Source organism: Cariama cristata, unplaced genomic scaffold (genome assembly GCF_000690535.1).
Source record: "Cariama cristata isolate BGI_N322 unplaced genomic scaffold, ASM69053v1 scaffold21452, whole genome shotgun sequence".
Taxonomy (NCBI): domain Eukaryota; kingdom Metazoa; phylum Chordata; class Aves; order Cariamiformes; family Cariamidae; genus Cariama; species Cariama cristata.
Genome location: NW_009605804.1, coordinates 29,904 through 50,090, shown reverse-complemented (window position 1 = coordinate 50,090; position 20,187 = coordinate 29,904). Strand labels below are relative to the sequence as shown.

The following is a 20,187-nucleotide window of genomic DNA, read 5'->3' as shown; positions in this document are numbered from 1 at the left end:
CTCGTACTCACCCGCGGAGCTTTGCGTTTTGCTTTGGTTAATCTTTTCTTCTGATTCAGCTGTGCACACGTATAATTAACCGGATAAAATCCTTTAACAAACAGCTCTTGCAGAATATTTCCTAAATGTATTTTCTGTAGATAAGTAATTGTAACTTCTCTTTGCGGCTGTTTTTTAATTTGCTGTTGTCCTATATGCAATGTAATTATCATGTAAGTTGCTGACAATATTAGTACCTTTTTCAATAGTGTATATTCCTGAGGATTTAAGCTTTTTACTCTAATACTTTGTCTTTTTGCTTTGTTTAACAAGGCTAAGTCTATTCATATAATGGATACACACATAAGGAAAATGGCACAGTTGTTGGACAATGACCAGTTTTTGGAAAAAGTTGGGTGAGGATACTGTTGCAAAATCTTGTTGGGACTTCATATGTAGATATAAACTGTAGCTCATATAAACTATGTACTATGTCCCTTCAAAACATTTATCATATATCAAATGGAATGTATAAGCACATGTTAAAGTATAAAATAGTTTCTACAGAAAAAAACTTGTAAAGACTTTATGACAATACAGGAATATTATGGGTTATGAAGTAATCCCATAAAATTCATTGTCTTGTAGGGTGACCACAAAATCCAGTGTACAGGGTGATCATCCACCATGGCAAGATTTTACTATGTCTCACCTAGGACCAGATAATGGATTGCTGGTAACACATATCAGCAAGACACAAGATCTGCTGGTAGGCAAGTCTTCCTGCTAAATGGAGCAACTAGAAAAGTAACGCATACCTGCTATAAATACAGAGTGGGGAATAAATATGCTGATAGACAACTGATATGTTTCCTGTGAACAAATTGGGCAAAACAATAAAGGTAAATCAATTGTTGATACTGCCTTTTTCTTCAGAAAAGCAGAAGACAATATATATCCCTTCAAACTCTGTGAGGCAGGTTTTGGAGATGCTTAATTTTTCTTCCTCTCTGGTAGATTGCTGCAATATTTCTTTTAATTCTTCTACTAAACTTTCCTATTTCTTGTCTTCTTTCCTGTCTCCTACAAGCTAAGCTCTCCTTCCCCTTCCTTTAGCTCCCAATCTGGGGTTATTCTGAACAATTCTTTTCCTTTGCATCCCGCATCCAAAAGAGTATGCTAGTACCTGAAATTACGTTGTTCCTGGATATGGGTTGCCTACCAGCAGCTATCTTTAGGACTTAGATTTTTGTCACACTTGAACAGCACATTTAATTTCTCATACTACATTTAATTTTTTCTTATTTGATCTATAGAGAGTACAAATGAAGAAAATACAGTCTAAAAAGGTGCAAACCATGGAAGAATGGCTAAGAAACTACAGTTTAGAATCCCTGCAATTAACATTAGAGCATCTGGTAAATGAAGGCAATTTTATTTTCTAAGTACAACGCTGCCCTTTCTTTAGTCAGTCCTAATTTGTGTGCATCTCTGATGTTAATTATGCATAGTGTTCCAGGAACTCAGGAAATGATGTTGAAGAGAGAGAGTTTACAGAAGAGGCTGTCGCTGATATTGAGTCCAGGCTTTCTGAGTAAGTATCCATCTTGTTTATGATTTTGATGTGTATCTGATTCCATATCCCCATTGCCTATGACTACAGATACTGCCTTAAATTTTAATTTGTTATCTCTGGGAACTTCAGAGTATCTGAGCATTAAATCCTTTCTGCTGAGATTTGGGGTAGGTGATTATTACATGTGACTACTGCTGAGGGTTTGTGTTTGGTTTTTTTTTAATGAAGGTGGCTATCAACCTGGTTTTGAACTGAAGCAGTTAGCTCATTTTAGAAAGGCAGCTAGTGAATGGTTGGGTTTTCACAGGTAATAATGTGTATTTGTGGGTTATGTTTACTGTAACTTGATTAGTTTCAAGTTATGGATCTAGTCATGACATGTGGAAGTTAAAAGTTTTGTAAGTGAGTTTTTAATGTATAAAATCAAGGAAACTTAAATTGAGGAAAACATTTGATTAATAAGTTCAATAAGCTGTAGAGTAATCATAACTTTTTTGCTGGTCTTCACAATATTTTTTAGACTGTTCCTAGGAGGGCCACTACTTCAGCATACCTCAGTGTGTCACTCATGAAGATGCAGAATCTTCAGAAGGTCCACCTCCAGTACTTGGGCCCTGTGCCATATAAGCAAATTATCTGCAAATCTGGTTTATAAAAGAAGTAGCTTTTGTGTTTTGAAAAAACAGAACGTTTTTTCCCCTTTAAAATGTTGATTTAAACTTTCTGTTCGCCAAATTGTAAAAACTATGCATGTGGTAGTAAAATTAAGTTGGTTGAAGTAAAACAATTTTAGAGGACAGCAAGCACTTTGTTTTACCTCAGGTTATACCTGTTTTGAAAAGAAATTGTTGAAAGTTGTGCTGCAGTTAGTCCAGCGCTTCAGTGAGCCTTTCAATCACAAGGTTGTATTTCATGAGTGTCTTAAGCAATGGTGTAGTTTGTATTAAATACATCTCCTGACAATAACCTGTGTGTGATGAACTAAGCTCAGTTTTGCCTGAGCTTCTGTTGTTCATGTATACACATGGTGAATACCCTTCTCCTGTCTCTGAACAGAATAAGCCAGCAACTGGTTAGAAAACATTTCAGTGATCCAGTTTTTCAGACAGCTATATAGCTAATCCATCAAACAACTTTAGGGGAAGAAGTATTTAAATGGTTAGCCTTGCAACCACCTGTTGTATGAGAACACTGAAAACAGTATTTTTAAATGCTTTTTCTCACAGATTTTGCATCTGTGAGAAAAAGGATGTGATGAAGACAAATGGTTGATTGTTATGTTGATGCACAACGCAAGAGAATGCCTTAGCTAAATGTGTGCTATGCCTTTTGTCAGAGTGATTGAACTTTATCAGCAGCGAATTCAGTGGCTGTTGCAGGACAGCAGAAAGGTAACTTTAATTTTGCAGTATGTTTTTAGAATGGAACTGTATATGGCATTAAAGAATAAATTGATTTTTGAATACTAGTGAAAAGTAGCTTCCAGAAAGCTTATGTATTTTCATTATTTACTGTGAGTTACACATCATATGCAGTGATACTTATCTTGACAATGGATTTTTTTCTTGATCTTTCATTGGTATGTGGTTTTCTGCTTTCTAGATCTAGTCTTTTTCATTCTCTTAGCAGTCTTAATCTTCAGGACCTCTCAGTGCGATTTGGGAGCTGACAATGCTGAGCTTAACCTCTGACTGAAGTGTAGCTGTCTGTTGTGCCCTCTCTTGCACAGCTGGTTAATCACTTACTGTGCCTAGCAGTGCTAATGCTCAGGAATGGGAAAGGGACATAACTCCCTCTCAAAGGGGATAGAGAAAGAGGCAGCATTCCAAAATCTGGCTTCCACAAAGTTGCTTGATTTAACCTGAAGGCAATGCTGTAGACAAAGTTACTTTTTATCATCCCAAATAATAGATAGGTTGCCTTGGGAAGGAGGTAATATGATTCATTGGTCAGGATGAACTGGGAGTCAGTAGGTGTCTTTCTTTTTCTCTCTTCCCTGCCCCCCCCCCCCCCCCCCCTTTAGTCACTGTGTCATCTTTATGCTAAAAAGCTTAAAGTGAAAATAAATACCTAATATTTTATTTTAAAATGGTGTTGTACAGAACAAACAGTAAAATTATCAAACTTTAGATAAGCTTAGCATTTACAATTACTTTTCTCTTTTAAGGTGTTTGGCCTTTTAGAAGGAACCAAAGTTGGACTTATGGTTGATATGTCTCATATGAGTTACAGACCTAGGCTACTGGGTTTTCAAAAGGACCTTTTGGTAAGTAATAATAAAGCAGACTTTGGCAATTATAACATACTAATCAAGCTTTTGTATAATTACAAGCCAGGAAATAAGTAGAAAAGAATCTGCTTAAATTCATAATATACAACACAATAGAAGTTTTCTGTTGTAGAAAAGTATGTTTTAAATGTCTTTGAAAATGTAGTCTTTGTTAATGTCTAGATCCAAACAAACTCCAGTATGTACTATAATAATAATACTTTCCTTCTTAATATTTGGAAGTTTCCCAGCTCTCGTACTCTATGGAATAGACTTGCCTACCAGAAACAACTGTCAGAGCTAGAACCAAGTTGTACATAGAGCTGTTTATGGTAAATATAGTTTCTTTATGCCTTTATGTTTTGTCACAGCAAGGCACTCTTCACAATTTCAGTCAGAACCGTGGTGAGTTAATCACTTCCTGAAGTCCCAAAAGAAACTTCTCCTTTATCGTGCTCTTTATTTTTGTAAAACTTTTGTAGTAAGGAAGATATAATGTAGCTAGTTTACTAACTTTGAAACTTTGTACAATTTCATTTCCTGCATTCAGGAATTATTTAACATCAATTTACAGTATCTGCATCTTTCATTTGTGTGTTTTAAATAAAACTCCTTCAAGAAAACTCAATTTCCCCATAGTCTGGTTTGCTTAGCCTTAATACCTGAACTATTGTTTAGCCCTATCCGTGAATATGTATTAAACATTTTTAGTAATTGCTTGGTGGGTGAATATGCCAATTCTAGATCAGTATGTTGTTTCATGTGCTTGTCAACTGAAGAGAAAAACTGATACCAGTAGAACAAATATTCCCTGCCTCCTGCCTCATTAACAAATTGGCTGGATTACCATAGGTTTGCAAGTTTTGTCTCTGTACTCCTCACCAAATATTTGAATATGTATGACTTTTTCTTGGAAGCTTTTCTCTGTGGTAGCTGAAAATATTGCTGTCAACTATTTTTAGGAAATTACTATTTTTAGTCTTTTACATAATAACCCTACTAGAAGCAGCATGGATAGTAATGGATTAACAATTTTTTATTTATTAGTGCTTAATAGATGAACAGCTATGTTATAAGAAGCAATTGTACTGTCTCTCATTCAGTACAGAAATTTCACCTCTATGGGAGAGTCCAAAAAACATCAATGCGCATGTGTAAGTAAGTTCATTTCTCTGAAAAATAAAGGTGTTTCAAACACAGTCTCCATTTAATTAGAGCAATCTCTTGTAGATAATAAATAGTGTTTTTCATCTTGTGCCTGCAGTGACTTGTAAGAAGGAAAAAAAGCAATAAATTTTCAGTGCAGTCACTGATTTCAAGCTGGTTGTTCATGCATAAAATATCTTAGCAGCTCCTGTGGTTTTTAGTAATCTTCATGATCTATCTTATTTATCACCTGCACGTTAAATGTACACATTCCTTTTTCTTTTTCCCCCCCTCTAGGCTACATGAAGCAAGACAGTGGATACAACAGCTGGAGCCTGGTCGAGGCTGCAATTTGCTGAAAGCCTTAAAACATGTCCTTATGATGAAAGAACTGAATTCTCTGGTTCTTATTTTAGGAAGCTGGTAAACTTGTAATTTGTCCTTACAACCAGCTTTAACTTGGATACAGAATTGACATAAGAATCTGAACTTGATACAAAAATAAATAGAAAACTTAAGATCCAGGTTTTATGTATTTTTAGTTCATACTGCTGAATTCCTTTATTTCTTCCCTTTTTTACTATTTATACATCTCTTCTTTTCTGATACAAAGCTACATTTTTCCTTTGCAGATCAGTTATTGCAGTAATTCATTGAGAGTCTGCTAGCTCTAATTTTACATGAATAAAAATCCTTCAGCATCATTAAGGATGTCACTGAAAGGCTCCACACCTCTGGGAAGATGAGATGATGAGCTAGATTTCGCTGGGAATTAGTATTAGGCATTCAAAGATAGTCTTCTCTCTGTGATCTTAGTGGTGCTGATGGAAAACTTAAAATGTCTGATTAAATAAATTAAAACAGGCTGAGATTAGATAACATATGGACTTAAATTCTGCAGTTCTACTGTCATCATCTGAAAATTTGCAGTACTGGAGTCAGGATTACAAGAAAAAGACTACAGTAAAGATTCTGGGAGTGTTATTGTACTCCTAATTTATTCATTGTGTTTATTTTAAATGTTCAAAAAAGGGATGGTGTAAGCTCGACAAGCTTGATACTTAGGGTGACTGAGACTACATTTCAGCTAACTTAATGAACACACAGTGTTCATTAAAAGGTCCCAATATTTGTGTAGGTCTGCTTTGAACAGAAAGCAAAAGTTTATTGTATGTGCCAGTGAAAACTTCCTTAATTTCTGTCCCTGATGGAAGTGTAGCTGGAAGGAAAGGTTTTTATTACCCATGGAGAGCCGTCAAAAGTCAGGGAATGAAAGCTGTGTGGGTTGCTAAGTTCTAAACACATAGCAAAATTTTACTTTCTTTAGTGCCTTTTGAAGACAATGGACACCCTTATATATGGTTGAAGAGCTGAGTTGAAAGCTTTTCTATCACATTTTGTCACAGAGGGAAAAAACCACAATTCCTGATTTTTAGCTTCCAGAGCTAGCAAGGAGTAATTCAGAACGTTTCATCCACAAGCTGTTATGAACCAGAATAGAATCTTAGTGCTTTTATCATCATTCAGGTTTTCAGGACAGAACCGAACCCCAGTAGTAATGGTTGAAAGAGGGAGAGGAGGTCAAGTTATGCTAAATGACTGGATTACATTCCCATGATTTGTTATTTCTTCCCCACTTAATTTTCTTCCCTGTCCTCTTCAGTATGGCCTTTTTCCCCCATTTGATTACTGCCATTGTTAATATTTTTTTTTCCTTATTTATTTATTTATATCAGCCCTGATCAGTCTTTGGAAATATTGTCTGACTATGCTCAGCAACTTATGCTGGGGAGAGAACTACAGACTCATGCTGTTACATATGATTGCAGCAATCCTGCTTCTCTTGTAAGTAATTGTGTTAATACTTACTTCCTTTCATTTGTTTCCTATTCAGTTGCAATGTCTTCCCTCATAAGCTTGTGGGGAAGCTAACCTACTCATTAAAGAGTTCTTGATCTAGTGTTGTATTTTCTTTAGAGCAGATTTGTACACATGAAAAAAATTGTTTGGAGCATTCATCTTGGTTCATACCAAAGCCAGAAGTGGCAACCAAGTGATGTGGACAGGCTTGGCAGCTGAAGGGAAGCAATTATTTCCAGATAATCATCCTGTGTGTTTACAGAGACGACTTTGGGGCTAAGAGCTCTTTTGCAGGTGAAAGCAGAAAAATAGGGGACTTCAGGTAGGCACTATTGCAGTGAGGACAAGTGGGTAGGGAGAGGGATCATAGGAGAAAGGCAGGGACGTGGGAGTGAGATCGTATGAGCATGGCAGTCTCTGGGATAGGAGTATTTTGGTATGGTATACCACATGCTCAGTGCAAGACCCAGCAGCCTTGCTCAGATTACAGTGGTGGTCATGAGCAATGGTTTGGATGTTAGCAGTGACTGCCTGAAGAAAGAGGAGGACAGAAGGATAAGCAGTTACTTTTGATTAGCTTCTGCACAGGATATTGGTTTTAGGTGTTGATTGCTTGTTTAAGCTTATCCCTAAGGCAGGTAGTGACTTCAGTGGCAGGGAGGACACAACTGAAATCCTGGTTTGAAGAGAAGATTAGATGCAGTAAGGGTATTGGTAGTAGTGAGGAACAGGATTGCAGTGGTAGATGGTAGGACAGAAGGAGATGGGAGAGGTGAATAAAACAGCAAAAGATTAAGAGGTAATTATGGGCAGGGGAAGGATAGCCTAACATTTATACTTGTAGACTCCAATGATATGCCTTTGATCTGACTAGCAGAAGCCTGCCTTCAAAGGAAGAGAAAGTGACTGGCATTTTAACACAAGGTGAATGAACTTGACCCTTATTGCCTATTTTGTACATTTCTTTACTGACTTAGTTTTTCAGCTGTATTAAAATAAGACTGGTAAGAAACAATGCAAACATAATTACTTTGGCTTTCTCACTACATGTACCTCAAAGATTCTTCCCCTATCTCTAATTGAGAACTGAATACCAACAAGCCACGTTACCAAAAGAGACTACCAAATCAAAGTAACTGTTTTTCTTCCTATTTATATGTGTAGGCCGTTCTAAAGAACCTTGCAGAAGCTGTAAGAGGTCGTTATCATTGCTACTCTTCAAAGGGAGAGGTAGGTGACAACTAGAGAGGCAAAGCATTTTTCACTCTCTTTGATGATTCTTCACTTTGAGAAAGTAAACTAATTATCATCTGAGTAGAAGTTTATAGCAGGACCTGGTGCTGAAAGTCTCTGTCACAGAAGTGCTGAGGATGTGGTCAATAAACCTGTGGTTAATTCTTTCTGCAGCTGAAAATGCTTTCCTAAAAGCACAATAAATTTTGCAGATATTGTTCACTGACTTAAAGCTGATGAATAGGATGAAAGCAGTGGCTTATTGTAGAGGGATTCAAAATAATAAAATAATATCTTGTTTATGAAATTATGACTAACTTATATGCAGTGCATTAGATACATTTACACTCAATTCTGCTATGTCAGGCAGTCTTGTATAGATGTGTGCACATCAAAGCAAGCAAGCTGTGTTTGGTTGGTGTTTGAATAGTAGTTAACTTATTTTCCCACCTTTGTTTTTATATGTATAGAATTTTGATAGCAGTGATTTTCATCTGCTACTTCGGGAATCCCAGAAGGCTAAGGACCTACTCAAGAGCATTAAACAGACTTTTCAAAGAAGAATTGGTGGCTCACTTACTGGTAGAACAGCAGATGTATGTATCTTTTTGGTTTCAGATGTATTTTGAAGTATCAGGGTAGAAGTTTTTAGTGCTCACAATATGAAAAGAATTTATATGATTAATCAGATATTTTGATAAGTGAACTTTGAATATTATGTATTGGCCATCCATTGTAAGAGCAAATTAAGGCCAAAACCAGTGAAGGAGACATTTTGCTAGACACTCTCCAGAATGCAGCAAGTTTTATAAACCAACCAAAATGCGATGAAAAGAACAGTGCACCATGATTATAATGGAAAACTAAGAGAATTGCTAGCCTAACTGTATGCGTGATCATTTAAATGAAGTTCCAGCAGTCCTTTAAATTGGTAAAAAGATACTTACACCTACATGATTAAGATGGACACTTAAATCAGTTGCAAAATCATAAGGGCTTGTCTAGATCTATTGCTACTGTTGAAGTTAGGAAACTACAGTTTGTCTGTTACACATCTGTCTCTGTGTTGGTCAGGATTTGGCACCATTTGTTCTGTAACAATTGTCTTGGTGATATTTCTGTTTTTATGCTTTATTTGACCTACATACCAGAGGTTCTTATCTTGTTTGTCTTTTTTCCAATAAAATAACTTCTAAGTGTCTTGATGAAATATGGGTGAGGAAAAAGAATCTCCTGTGATTTTTTTTTTTTCCCTATGGAATGTTTGGAAATTCTAGTTCTGCTTTGATCTAGTAGAGAGATTATTTACTCATGTCTTTTTTTCACCTGTAGTGGAAATATGCATCTCTCTTGCCTTATTCTCGTCTCTGTACTTTCTAGGGGCCTGGAAGTTTAGGAAGTAGCTAAATTTACCAATGGTTGCTGAACTCTAATACTAAAAATTTGGCAGCACTGTTTTACAAATCTGTGAGGATTTTTTTTAACAAAATAGTCTGTTCTCTGTCACAACTACTGTAGGCAGTTGTGTGAGGTGGACAAGTCCAATCTGAAAGAGGGACTGAAAGCTACCACTGGGTGTCCTTGTGTATCTGGTCATCTGACCTGAGACATTCCAGACAGGAGGCAAACTGGTCACTTGTGAATATTTCTAATTGTGTTTCCCCTCATCCTCCCTATTCCATATATATATGTAATTCTTTCATCTCTCTTCCAACCTCAGAATTATTAAGGACCATATAGACTGTATATGGAGCTGAAGTCACCCTGAAAAGACTTAGAAGGTCCTATATCCCCAAATAAAAGCATGTAATTTCAGAAACTTACTAGTCAAACCTTCTGTATGAAAAAACATCTCCACAAACTTCTGTCCATTCATAAAACAAAGGTGTCTTACCCCTTTTTGAAATAAAGGAATACCAGTGCCCCATGGGAGGTTTTGTTGACTTGTTTCCATTGGTGTGAATGAAGGTAGAATGTGGTTCATTTGATTCTGTGCTTGGTGCAGGTAAAAAATGGAGCAGTCAAGATTTGATCTGTGTGTAATGAAGATCCTTTTCCTACTTATTTTTCTTACAGAAACAATTGGCTGTTTTCATGCCAGTATGTATAACCATGATATTTTAATTTCCCTGTGGGTTTTTGCATTGTGGCACAGTGAATTTAATCCAGCATTGTCCCCCAAACCCCATTTTTTAAGAGGACCAATGATATCTATTTTCAACGTGTTTTGTTTGTTGAAATCCCAGCACTTTGGTGAACATAATTAAAACTAATATTCCATGCTGGATATTTTGGATTGAGGGTAAAAAAAATTATGCTAAAACTTGCAAGAGTTTTTCTTAAAATCCATTTTAGGTTTCCACAGAATTTGCAAATACAGCAACTTCCAACTTCTTACCAAAGCCTCCAAAGCACGAAGGACCGTTAGTTATTCAAACTCCATGCATCCTGGCCAAAACCTCAACAGACTGGTTAAAGACATATGGATTGAAAGGTAGCACAGAAAGAAAAGCTTAACAGGTATGAAACATGAATTAAAGACAGAGCATGTGTTTTATTTATTTCTTTTGTTTCTTGCTGTAGCTAAAAAGTTAAACCTTTATCAAATGTTGGCTCCCAATGCTTTCTCTCCTGTGGAAGAATTTGTACCTATTCTTAAAAAAAAAGTATCATCAACTCTACATGAGGTAAGTGATGAGGACCCTTTCTTTTTCTTGGTGGTGGGTTGTTTTTTTCCTTTCTATTGCTACATTTTTCTAATTAAAATCAGTACTTCATAAGTTAGTGAAATTCTACAGGCTTTAACTGAAACTTGAGTCATAGATTCAAATCAAATACTTAGGCCATTCTTAAGAATGATTCAGGAAGGAATTCCATGTTAGTGTAGCTTATATAGGCTTCTGTAAACACACAACTGTATTATTTATCCTTCTAGAAAGCAATGATGCAGTTTGAATGGTATGATGGAACTGTGAAAAATATCCATGTTGACCTGCCAGTATTATACAACTATCAGGTGAGTTGTCTGTAGTGATGTGACCTTGTCAGCGCTAGATTACCATCTAATTATTCCACATTAATTGTCCTGTTACATAAATACTGCAGGGACTCATGTGCAGACAGCTGTCCGTGTAAGTCTGCAGAGATCTGGTCAGACTTGGGACCCAGATTCTTATGGTAGTGGGGAAGGAGACTAAGAAAGAGAAAGAGTCCATCAGTGCTGCTCATAAATACAATAGTGTGCATTTTGCGATCTATGTGTAAGAATGCATTTACGTTATTTTACCAATATATGTATGAATCCTTTAGCCTGTACATTGAAAGGATACAACACAATAAAGTAATTCTGTTTGCTTTAACAGAACTGTCCCGTTTCATCTGGGTTTAACCATTAAAAAAAAGTTTTGTATTTTGTTTTATCTCTTTGAAAGTCAAACAAGTTTTATGAAGAAGAAAGTGTAATTGTTACTTGGCTAGACCAAGAAAGACTCAAGGCATAGCAGGAGCACTCTAGGAGATAGTGTAGGAGCAAGCTTGGATGATTGTTGCATGACTTGAAAGATGTCACGTGATATGGAAGTATGTGCAAAGGCACATAATGTAGCAGCAAACCAGAGCCTCTTCCTGTCAGAGCAACCTAGTCCCTCAGATGTGTAGAAAAGAGAGTCAAGGCAAGGGATTATTTTGAAATATAAATTTGATCTTAAACTATCAAATAATCCAGAAGACTGGTTGGATAAGGGATTAAAAAAATATACTGTTACATGAGTTTCTTCGGTAGGTGAGCTTCTCTCAACTCCATGAATGGATGGACGGAGATGGGGAGAATGGTGAATTAAGGGTAATGATGAAAAAAGACAGAGTACTCCAAATTAGTGATGTTGATTTCTACATGTGGGGAAGATGACAGAAGCATATGAAAGTCTGCATTATGAAGAAAGACAGAGGAATAAAATTAGGTTGCCTTGATCATGATCTTGCATTAGTCTGTATTCTGTGTTTGTATAATGTGTACATACATTTACATCCTGTACAGTTTGGGGTGGATCCTACAGCATCCAGCAGCCAGTCTCCTTCTGTTTGAAATCCTGCTATAATACCTTAAGACTAGTAATGTAGTAGAGTCCATATGGAGAGTTCAGTAGGATTTGGGAGATATAGTTTATATTCTGAATTCAGCATCAAATCTGTACTCTCAGAGACATCACATTAATCTCTTCATTGTGAATCCTTCACCCTTTCCACATGGGAAGTAACTAGTAGTCTTCATTGTAAAAGGATGAGATCCAAATCTAGTAAGTTCTACATGAATGCCAAATGTTAATATTCTGCAGATGGTCACAGCAGAAGTAATCCACTCTGAAGTTACTCTTTTACCAAGAGTAGCATTTTAGCCTTGATAGTATTCCTACAACACTCTTGCCATACATTTAGACAGAATATATTTTTGCTAATGTGAATGTCAGGAACAAAAGATTTTGATGCATTTTCAGCATGAGCAACCTTTTTTAAGAGTCAGCAGAAATTATTTCTGCTTACTTTATGGAAGGTTGTCATACTTTTGCTTTACTCTAAATTGTCAGTAGAACCTGAGTATTTGTATTTCATGCTTTAGGATGTGCTCAGCTATTCTTTATACTTAATGTGAATTCTGAAAATTGTGCCAGCATAGTGGCAAACCACATTCTCCTAAATTATTCTAGTTAAACAGCTTGCATGGAGGTTTGGGTTTTTTTCTCTCTCTCTTCTTCGAAAGTGGGCATGTGTGGACAGTGGATGCTGCAGCTTTGGTTTTGCAGCTTTATGTGCAAGGTGAAATACTGTGAAGGAAAAACACGAGGATTGTGTCATTGTGCAACATGGTATGACAAGCAGAGGCACTCTGCTTTCAGAGCTCCACATTCTGCAGTAGGGGCAAGACGAGAACTGTTCTCATCCTGGAGCAAAAGGTAGCAATCACAAAATGGAAGCTTTTAAGCCTTGTTTACTGTTAATTAGCAGGAAATTAGTGAAAGGATTCAAGAAGGTTGAGCACACTGTGTTGTGTAGGCTTAGAAAGCTGGCTAGAGTTCAGAAAAAAATGTAGATTTGTCCAATGATATAGATTTCCTCATTTAGTTTGGGAAGTCTGTGTAATACTCATGAAATCCCTACTCCACACTTTCCAGTCTGTAACTGTATGTATAAAGGCTGTTTCTCAATAGCCTTTCAGGGCTTGAGACAGCCAAGTAATTTCCATAGGAAGCAATGTGGAGTTTGCCTTGGAAGATTGTAGGTGTTGGTGAAGATGATTTAACAAGACTAAAAGTAGAAAACCATCCAGCTATGTACTCTGACCCACCCTTGAGACAGAGAGAGATGTTGGTGATAAATATGGCAGATGGAAAGGAGGCCAGGTAACTGTTTCTTTTGGGTGGCATGTGTGGTGCTCTCTAAATTGTAATTAAGTGGCAGAACAAGATAATATCTCAGTCGCTGAGCCTCTGGTGATATACGTGAATTTGTCTTTGGGTAAATTTTTAGCAAGTAGATTATTTTTGCACTATGCAGGTGGCATTAGCGTTGGTGTCTGTCTAAATGGAAGCTTTAAAGAGAGCTTACAAACAATGTTGTAGATGGTGTCACTGATGAATTCAATAAGAACAGTAAAATACCTTATAGATAATAGATTTATGTTAAGTATTGGTTGCATTGTCTCAAGTCAGAGCCGCTTTTTATTCTGAGACATGGTCTTTTGTGTTAAGCACAATTGGAATTGTGTCAGGCAGAACAGGCTGGCCATTCAGTTTGAAGAACAGTGTCTAAGACAACGCTCTGTGCACACCATGTGTCTTCTTACCTTTCTTTCTATATCCCTCGAGCTACATTGCATGCTGCTCTCTGACATCCCTTATGTTCACCTTAAGTTTTTGAACTGACTGCACAAACTTATGCTGCTTTGCATTTGCTTTCAGCTTGATACTTGCCAGAGTTTCTTCAAGGCTGCTACTAGAGTTTTCTCTTCCAGCTTGCAGATGACTTAAGAATACTATTAGGTTGGAGATATTAGGATTTGTGGATATTTGCCATGGTGATATTACTATATAGGTAACCTTAAAACTACTGGCACACCAGGAGAACATTTACACTGAATAGGATATTGATCTTTGATGACTTCATTCACACTTTTAAGTGTGGAAGAAGTAGCGATACGTATATATACAGGTAACATAATGAAGGTTGCTGGAATTCTTGCAGGCAGTAGTGATTCTTGAGGATTTTCTCCTTGGTCAGAATGCAGATCACCAGAGAGCGGGACAGGTTTAATGAAACAGAAGCTGCTTGGGGATATTTGCAGCCAGGGTGTGTTATCTAGTGGTCTATTTGTTCTTTTTCTTTTCTCTGTTCTGTACCGCTCCACTAGCAGTCCTGACAAAGGGCTGTGGGAATGTTTCCAGGCAGGGCAAATACTTCTTTTGAATGGAAGAGGGATGAGAAATCTCTAGAACTCTATACTCAGACAAAAAAAGAAAGTGTAAAGTTTAACTTGCTGACATGAAAGCAGCTGCTGTCTCCTTGATCACCAGTAGACGCTTGTGTTTTGTGCTCCAAAGCATGCTACCTTATACCTTTATTTCTGAGTTCATTGTCCTTTTCTAGCTTGATTTGCCCTCATACATATAATGCATACATATGCTTGCAGAGGTCATGTTCTGTAGAGTTTAGACAAATTGCCTTAATGTCTTCAAATTGATACTCCGTTAAAGAATGATATGTTTGAAAATATTGTGTTTATTTTAAATGATGTGTTTTGTTATGAACACTGCCTTAAAATGCTATTGAAGAAATGGTAAGCTTGCAAAAACTGTATTTTTGAAGCTTTTTTTGGTCTTTTTTTAATACGCCTGACCACTATTTTGGGACATACTAGCAAGGGGAAAAGTGAAGAGGAGAATCTAAACCTTTAGACCTTTTGCTGCTTTTTTGTCTTTGTATGTTTTTGTCATAGACTGTATTCTCTTATCTTTACTAAGAATGAAATGCTGCTGTCAAAATTAATGAAAATCATTAATTTTTTCATTACTGTGCTGTCATGTTACTTCTGTATTAAGCATTTGGCTAGAAAAACTGACTTGAACTTTTTATCTTTATCTTAAATTTTCTGTATTTTTATCCATAGAAACTCCTTGCTAAAATGGTAAGAATCTATGAGAAGCGAATTGACTGGCTATCTGTTGCTAGCAGAAGAATATGGGGAAGTGTTTGTGAAAGGAGGTATTGTACTTCGATAGACCTTTGTTTTGTGTATTGGTGATGGTTCTAGTTTGCCAGCCTTTGTTCTGTGTGTAAGTCAGCACCAAGGAATACAGGTCAGAAAACAGTCAGATGCAGAGACAACAGTTGCAGATATGACCGTTGTAAGCAATCCACTTTTGGAGACAGATATTGATATTCAGCTTTTTTAAATGATCCAGTGAATTTAATGAATCTGATGAATGGGTCATCAATCAACACAAAACTGCAATTCCCATGAGACAGGATTAGACTCTTAAATTTAGCAGATAAGCCTTTGGGGAATGTTCTGTCTTAACTCGCACAAAACCAGGACCTGATGTTTCTGGCTAAAGGTGGTGTTTACAGACAGCTTTCCAAACCCATGCTATTAGTATTTATGCCTTGAGGTTTTTTTTTGCACAGCCTCTCATGGATTCTTATCAGAAGATGAGATTCAACTTACCAACTACCTTCTGCCTCCACCATTTGTTGATACGCATTCTAGTACCAGATGACAAATGTCAGTGTAGATACACTCAAAAACCTACGTGGTTTTTTTTCCTGCATGAGGTTTGAGGTCTTCATCTAATTATGTGTTTGCAGATGATTTTTATTTACATTGTGTCTGAGGCATTACTCAACCTCAGTTGCACAGTAGCTCTTTTTGTCCTGTTTGCAAACCTTGAATATAAAGTTTCAGACAAAAATAAGATAGCTGAGGCCACTGTTACCAGAGATTTTCTTGTTGTTTGATCAAGGATTGAATTAGCCAATCTGGCCCATGTGTTGTGTTGGGAACTCATGTCCCACTGACTGTCCATCACATCTATGATTCTTTTCATAACCACTGCTCCCAAGGTATCCCCTGTCCATTAACTGTAACCATCCTACATTGTCTCTACAAGCAAGACTTAATACTGACCATACTGAAGAAGGTCATCATTAACACTTTTTCTCAGAACAGGTAACCTGCTAGATAACATCAGTCTGTCACTGACTTGCTGGGAGAAAACTTAGAATTTATCTTTGGAGTAATGCTACATATGTTCCTGGAATGATGGCTGGAGAAAGGACAATGAACCATCCAACAACTCTTCTTGTTGGATAACATCCACACATTTCAGGCGTGTTTTGGATATTCAAGTACAGAGAAGAAAGAGGACCTGTTTAGGGTTCAACAGCTGTTATGGTACTGCATGTGCCAGTATCCTGATTATTGCATAGCTTAAGAAAGATAGAATTTTCTATTATTGTTACTATTTTTTTTAATTTCACCTTATGTTTTGTAGATTATTTTTTTTAAATACAGATTCAGTGTTTACACATTCTGATACATAGCTAGAAGATACTTTCCCTGGCAAATTAGAGTACAGTGAAGATAAGAATATGTAATTAAATAAGACTTTTTTCTTTTTTTTAAATGAATAACATATTTCTTATATAGGGTGGTTATACTTGTTGATATATCAGTGACAAACTCTATGTACATCATCCATATCCAACATTCTTTGCGACTTTTACTTGAAGAACAAATGTCAAGTCAGGATTACTTCAACATTATAGCGTAAGCAACTTTTTAAGATTCTTTTAAAATAACTGTAACACACTGCAGTGAAAGAAGTATGCTGAGAGACTGTAGTGACTAATGGACCTATTGTAGATTTTTTTAATCATATTTAATGTTTTATGATGAAGTAATTGCAAGAGTAGCACTGATTTGTTGTTATTGGATAAGTGCATGGATCAGATGTACAGAGACCAGATTAGTAATTAAAAATCACTGTTTTGGGTGAAGCTCACTCAAACTGATTGCATCATACCTGTAACAAATTCTCATCCTGCTGCATTGTTCATAACAGTATTAATTCACATGTCAGAAGCTTTTACTGGAAAAGGATTTTGGTGTCTTGGGTACCGTAACTGAGAACGCCTTTTAAATTTTACAGTAACTCCCATACTTTTTAGTATGTAATAGTACTGAAATTCTGTACTCAACACTGGTAGTCAGAAATGTATGGCACAGCTGCTGAAGAGCAGCTGGGCAGGTTTCTGACAGGTAAAAGCAAGAGACAGCAGCTCATGGAGTTCCAAAGCTGGTGGGAGAACAGAGCCCTCGCCTCACGAGAGAGATACAGGCAGCATCAGAAAGTTGGGCGTGTTTTTGTCGCAATCCTTCTGCTGAATTTTTACCAGCTCGCTTACGATCCTGTTCAGGAAAGAAGAATATAGTCTGGTCCACTACCTTGAAAATCTGACAACCCCTGAGTGATGGATAAATGTGAATAATTAAATGGTTTGAAATAGAAAACAGTTAGCATCAGACAATTTTACATCTGTAATACTCCAAAGGAGATTTTTTTTTATTCTGTGAATTCAGTCTATCATTTTGCTTGTTCTAAAGCATGGTCTGAAAATTAATCACTGTTACTTTCTGTGAAAGATTTGGGAGTGATGTTGTGCCTTGGCAGCTGGAACTGGTTCCTTCCCAACCAGAAAACTTACAAAATGCTTGGAGGTAGGATCAAATTACTTTCCCTATACATCTGAATTAAGTGATTATAGGTACCATGAAACAGATGAAACAGAGAAACAGATTTGGCATTGTGAACAATTTAGAAAATTGATAGGTTTATCATATTACAAAAATAGGTTGCCATGAACTGTTCTACACTGATTGTTCATGATGGTTTTTGGTGAAAACAGCAATATGAAGTTTAATATGTCTTGGTGACTTTGTATTTCATATGTATACAGAATATATATGTACACAGATACAGAAGTGTCTGTGTAAGAAATGCATAGATTACCTGAAGAATTTAAAACTGCTTCAAATTCACCTGGGGTGTGAAAGCTAAGCTATATTTTTGCCTCACATACACTGGAAACAAATCCCGCATTTCTGTTTGTGGAGTCACACCCTCAGCAGTTTCATTATACCTCTGTAGTTTCCTTTTTATTCCTGTAAGTTCTACTATATTACAACTTTTCCACATAAAATTGAGAGAGAATTCTTTAATCTCTGTGCTCTGAATCTTACCTTAAAAACTAGTTCATCATGGTGGCAGTACAGAAACTAGAACAAATAATTTGGGTCATTATATAATCTGGTTTTGCTCTCTGTCATTGTCAAAAATTTTAGACTCCAGAGAGTGTTATTTAAGATTCTTAGTTCTCTTTATTGCTTTAAGCAGAAACAAAAGCTTTTATTGCTTCATTCTTTGAACTGTAAACATCTTTTTTTAGGTGGGTGTTGAGCTTGCAGTGCAAAGGGAGTAGAAATTTCATGAGTGCGCTCAGGAGAGCTGTGGAAGTAGACTTCAAAGACAAAGATAAACATAAATCACAAGGACTTTACCTGCTGACTACTGGAATACCTGATCAGGAAACAGTAAGTATCATCACAGGTTTTGCAACTCTTCTGTAAGTTCCTATCAGAATTAATCTCAACTTTTTTTTTTTTTTCTTTTGTTTAGTCATCATAGCTTATTGACAGAATAATTCTTTACATATCTAAGCCAGTACAACTGTCAGGATCTTAAACTTCCATTTCTGCAATCACTATTGTTGTGTTGGAGGTAGTAATTAATAATAATATGTGAATCACAGAAAATTCAAGAGCTGTTTTTAGGATTCCTTTCCCATTCCAGCTCTGGCCATCATTTCACTGCAAATTTCTGAGTTTGAACAAACCAACTCTGATTTTTCATATGATATAATTTCCTTATAACTCACGGGAACAAAGCTACAAAGAATTTTACAGTGTAACTCCATAGTACACTATGTAGAGACAGCTCCTATTTTTGATAACAGTAATATTGATAACTTGCATATTTGTTGTAGTGCATGCACACTGTGGCTGTTAAGCCACGTGCACAGCCTAGAGCTTCTGAACGTATGGTAATCCAACTGGAGTAACCATGCATGTACAGTAGGGTGTCTCTTGCTTTTGTTACCAAACTTCTGGAAATTCTAGGCAAGCTTAAGAAATCATTAAAAGCCCACATGGATCACAAGAAAATGAAGGATGCGTACAAAAAGCCAAATGGATAGTTCCATCCCTACTTCTTTTCTTCAGTGCATGGCTAGCTTGAAGTCCGTGATCTGTGTCTTTGATTCTCATAGCTACCCTGTCTCACTTCTTGAGTGCAGTAATACTGTTGCCATTGTCACTAGTAACAGTGACAGTTTTTCTGTATATGCATAAACTGAGGAGGCATTCAGCTACTCAGGGGATGGCCCTGTATTAAATTGCTCAGGTTGGGAGTATTTGTACATCAGTTCAGAAAGAAGTGCAGTAGATTGAAGCTCATGTGAGGTAGAGGGTCACTACTGATTTTTTCTTTTTTTTTCTCCTCTGTCTTACAGCACACAATCAGTGCTTATGTGGCTGAGGTTTGCAGAGGTTTTGATCTGCAGCTTCATGTGTGTCTGTTCAGTGTGGAGGACTTTGACTCCAATGGCATTATTCCAGCCCGCTATGCTAACCCAACTGAAACTGCCATTGCTTTTAAAGAAATAGCACAGGCAGCCAATGGGAGATTTCATTGGTTTGGAGAAGCAGGTATGTGAAAAGGAAAGTCATAATGTACTACTTTTTCATTAATGAAATAATATTTATTAATGCTTTTTTTTCCCCCTAAATCAAGTAGTTTGCTTTTTTGGGATGTGATAATGCTAAACTAGCACTGAGATATAAACAGAGGTCCTAGTTTGATTGAGATTTTCAGTTGTATTGCATAATACTATAATGCAGCCTTAATGCAGGAATTTGATTTTTTTTTTTTTCTATTTGAATTCACTATTTTCTGCTAGATATTTTAAAGATGAGCATTTAAAATATAGTTACTAATGTGCTAGGTCCAGACTGTCT

The 20,187-nt window shown here is 36.6% G+C and overlaps 1 protein-coding gene across 1 annotated transcript in view; it reads left to right on the top strand.

The window, feature by feature from the left end:
* The first annotated feature begins 673 nt into the window (after window positions 1–673).
* The window catches only part of VWA3A (von Willebrand factor A domain containing 3A), a 34,740-nt gene continuing 15,226 nt past the window's right edge, over window positions 674–20,187 (top strand). The window contains 18 exon segments of the mRNA XM_009696134.1: window positions 674–748; window positions 1,296–1,424; window positions 1,491–1,573; window positions 2,892–2,946; window positions 3,723–3,821; window positions 4,872–4,978; window positions 5,268–5,393; window positions 6,707–6,815; window positions 7,995–8,060; window positions 8,534–8,659; window positions 10,419–10,557; window positions 10,647–10,750; window positions 10,999–11,079; window positions 15,223–15,317; window positions 16,762–16,881; window positions 17,758–17,832; window positions 18,561–18,705; window positions 19,683–19,878. Coding sequence (XP_009694436.1) covers window positions 683–748; window positions 1,296–1,424; window positions 1,491–1,573; window positions 2,892–2,946; window positions 3,723–3,821; window positions 4,872–4,978; window positions 5,268–5,393; window positions 6,707–6,815; window positions 7,995–8,060; window positions 8,534–8,659; window positions 10,419–10,557; window positions 10,647–10,750; window positions 10,999–11,079; window positions 15,223–15,317; window positions 16,762–16,881; window positions 17,758–17,832; window positions 18,561–18,705; window positions 19,683–19,878 — 1,921 coding nt within the window. The 5' untranslated portion in view covers window positions 674–682.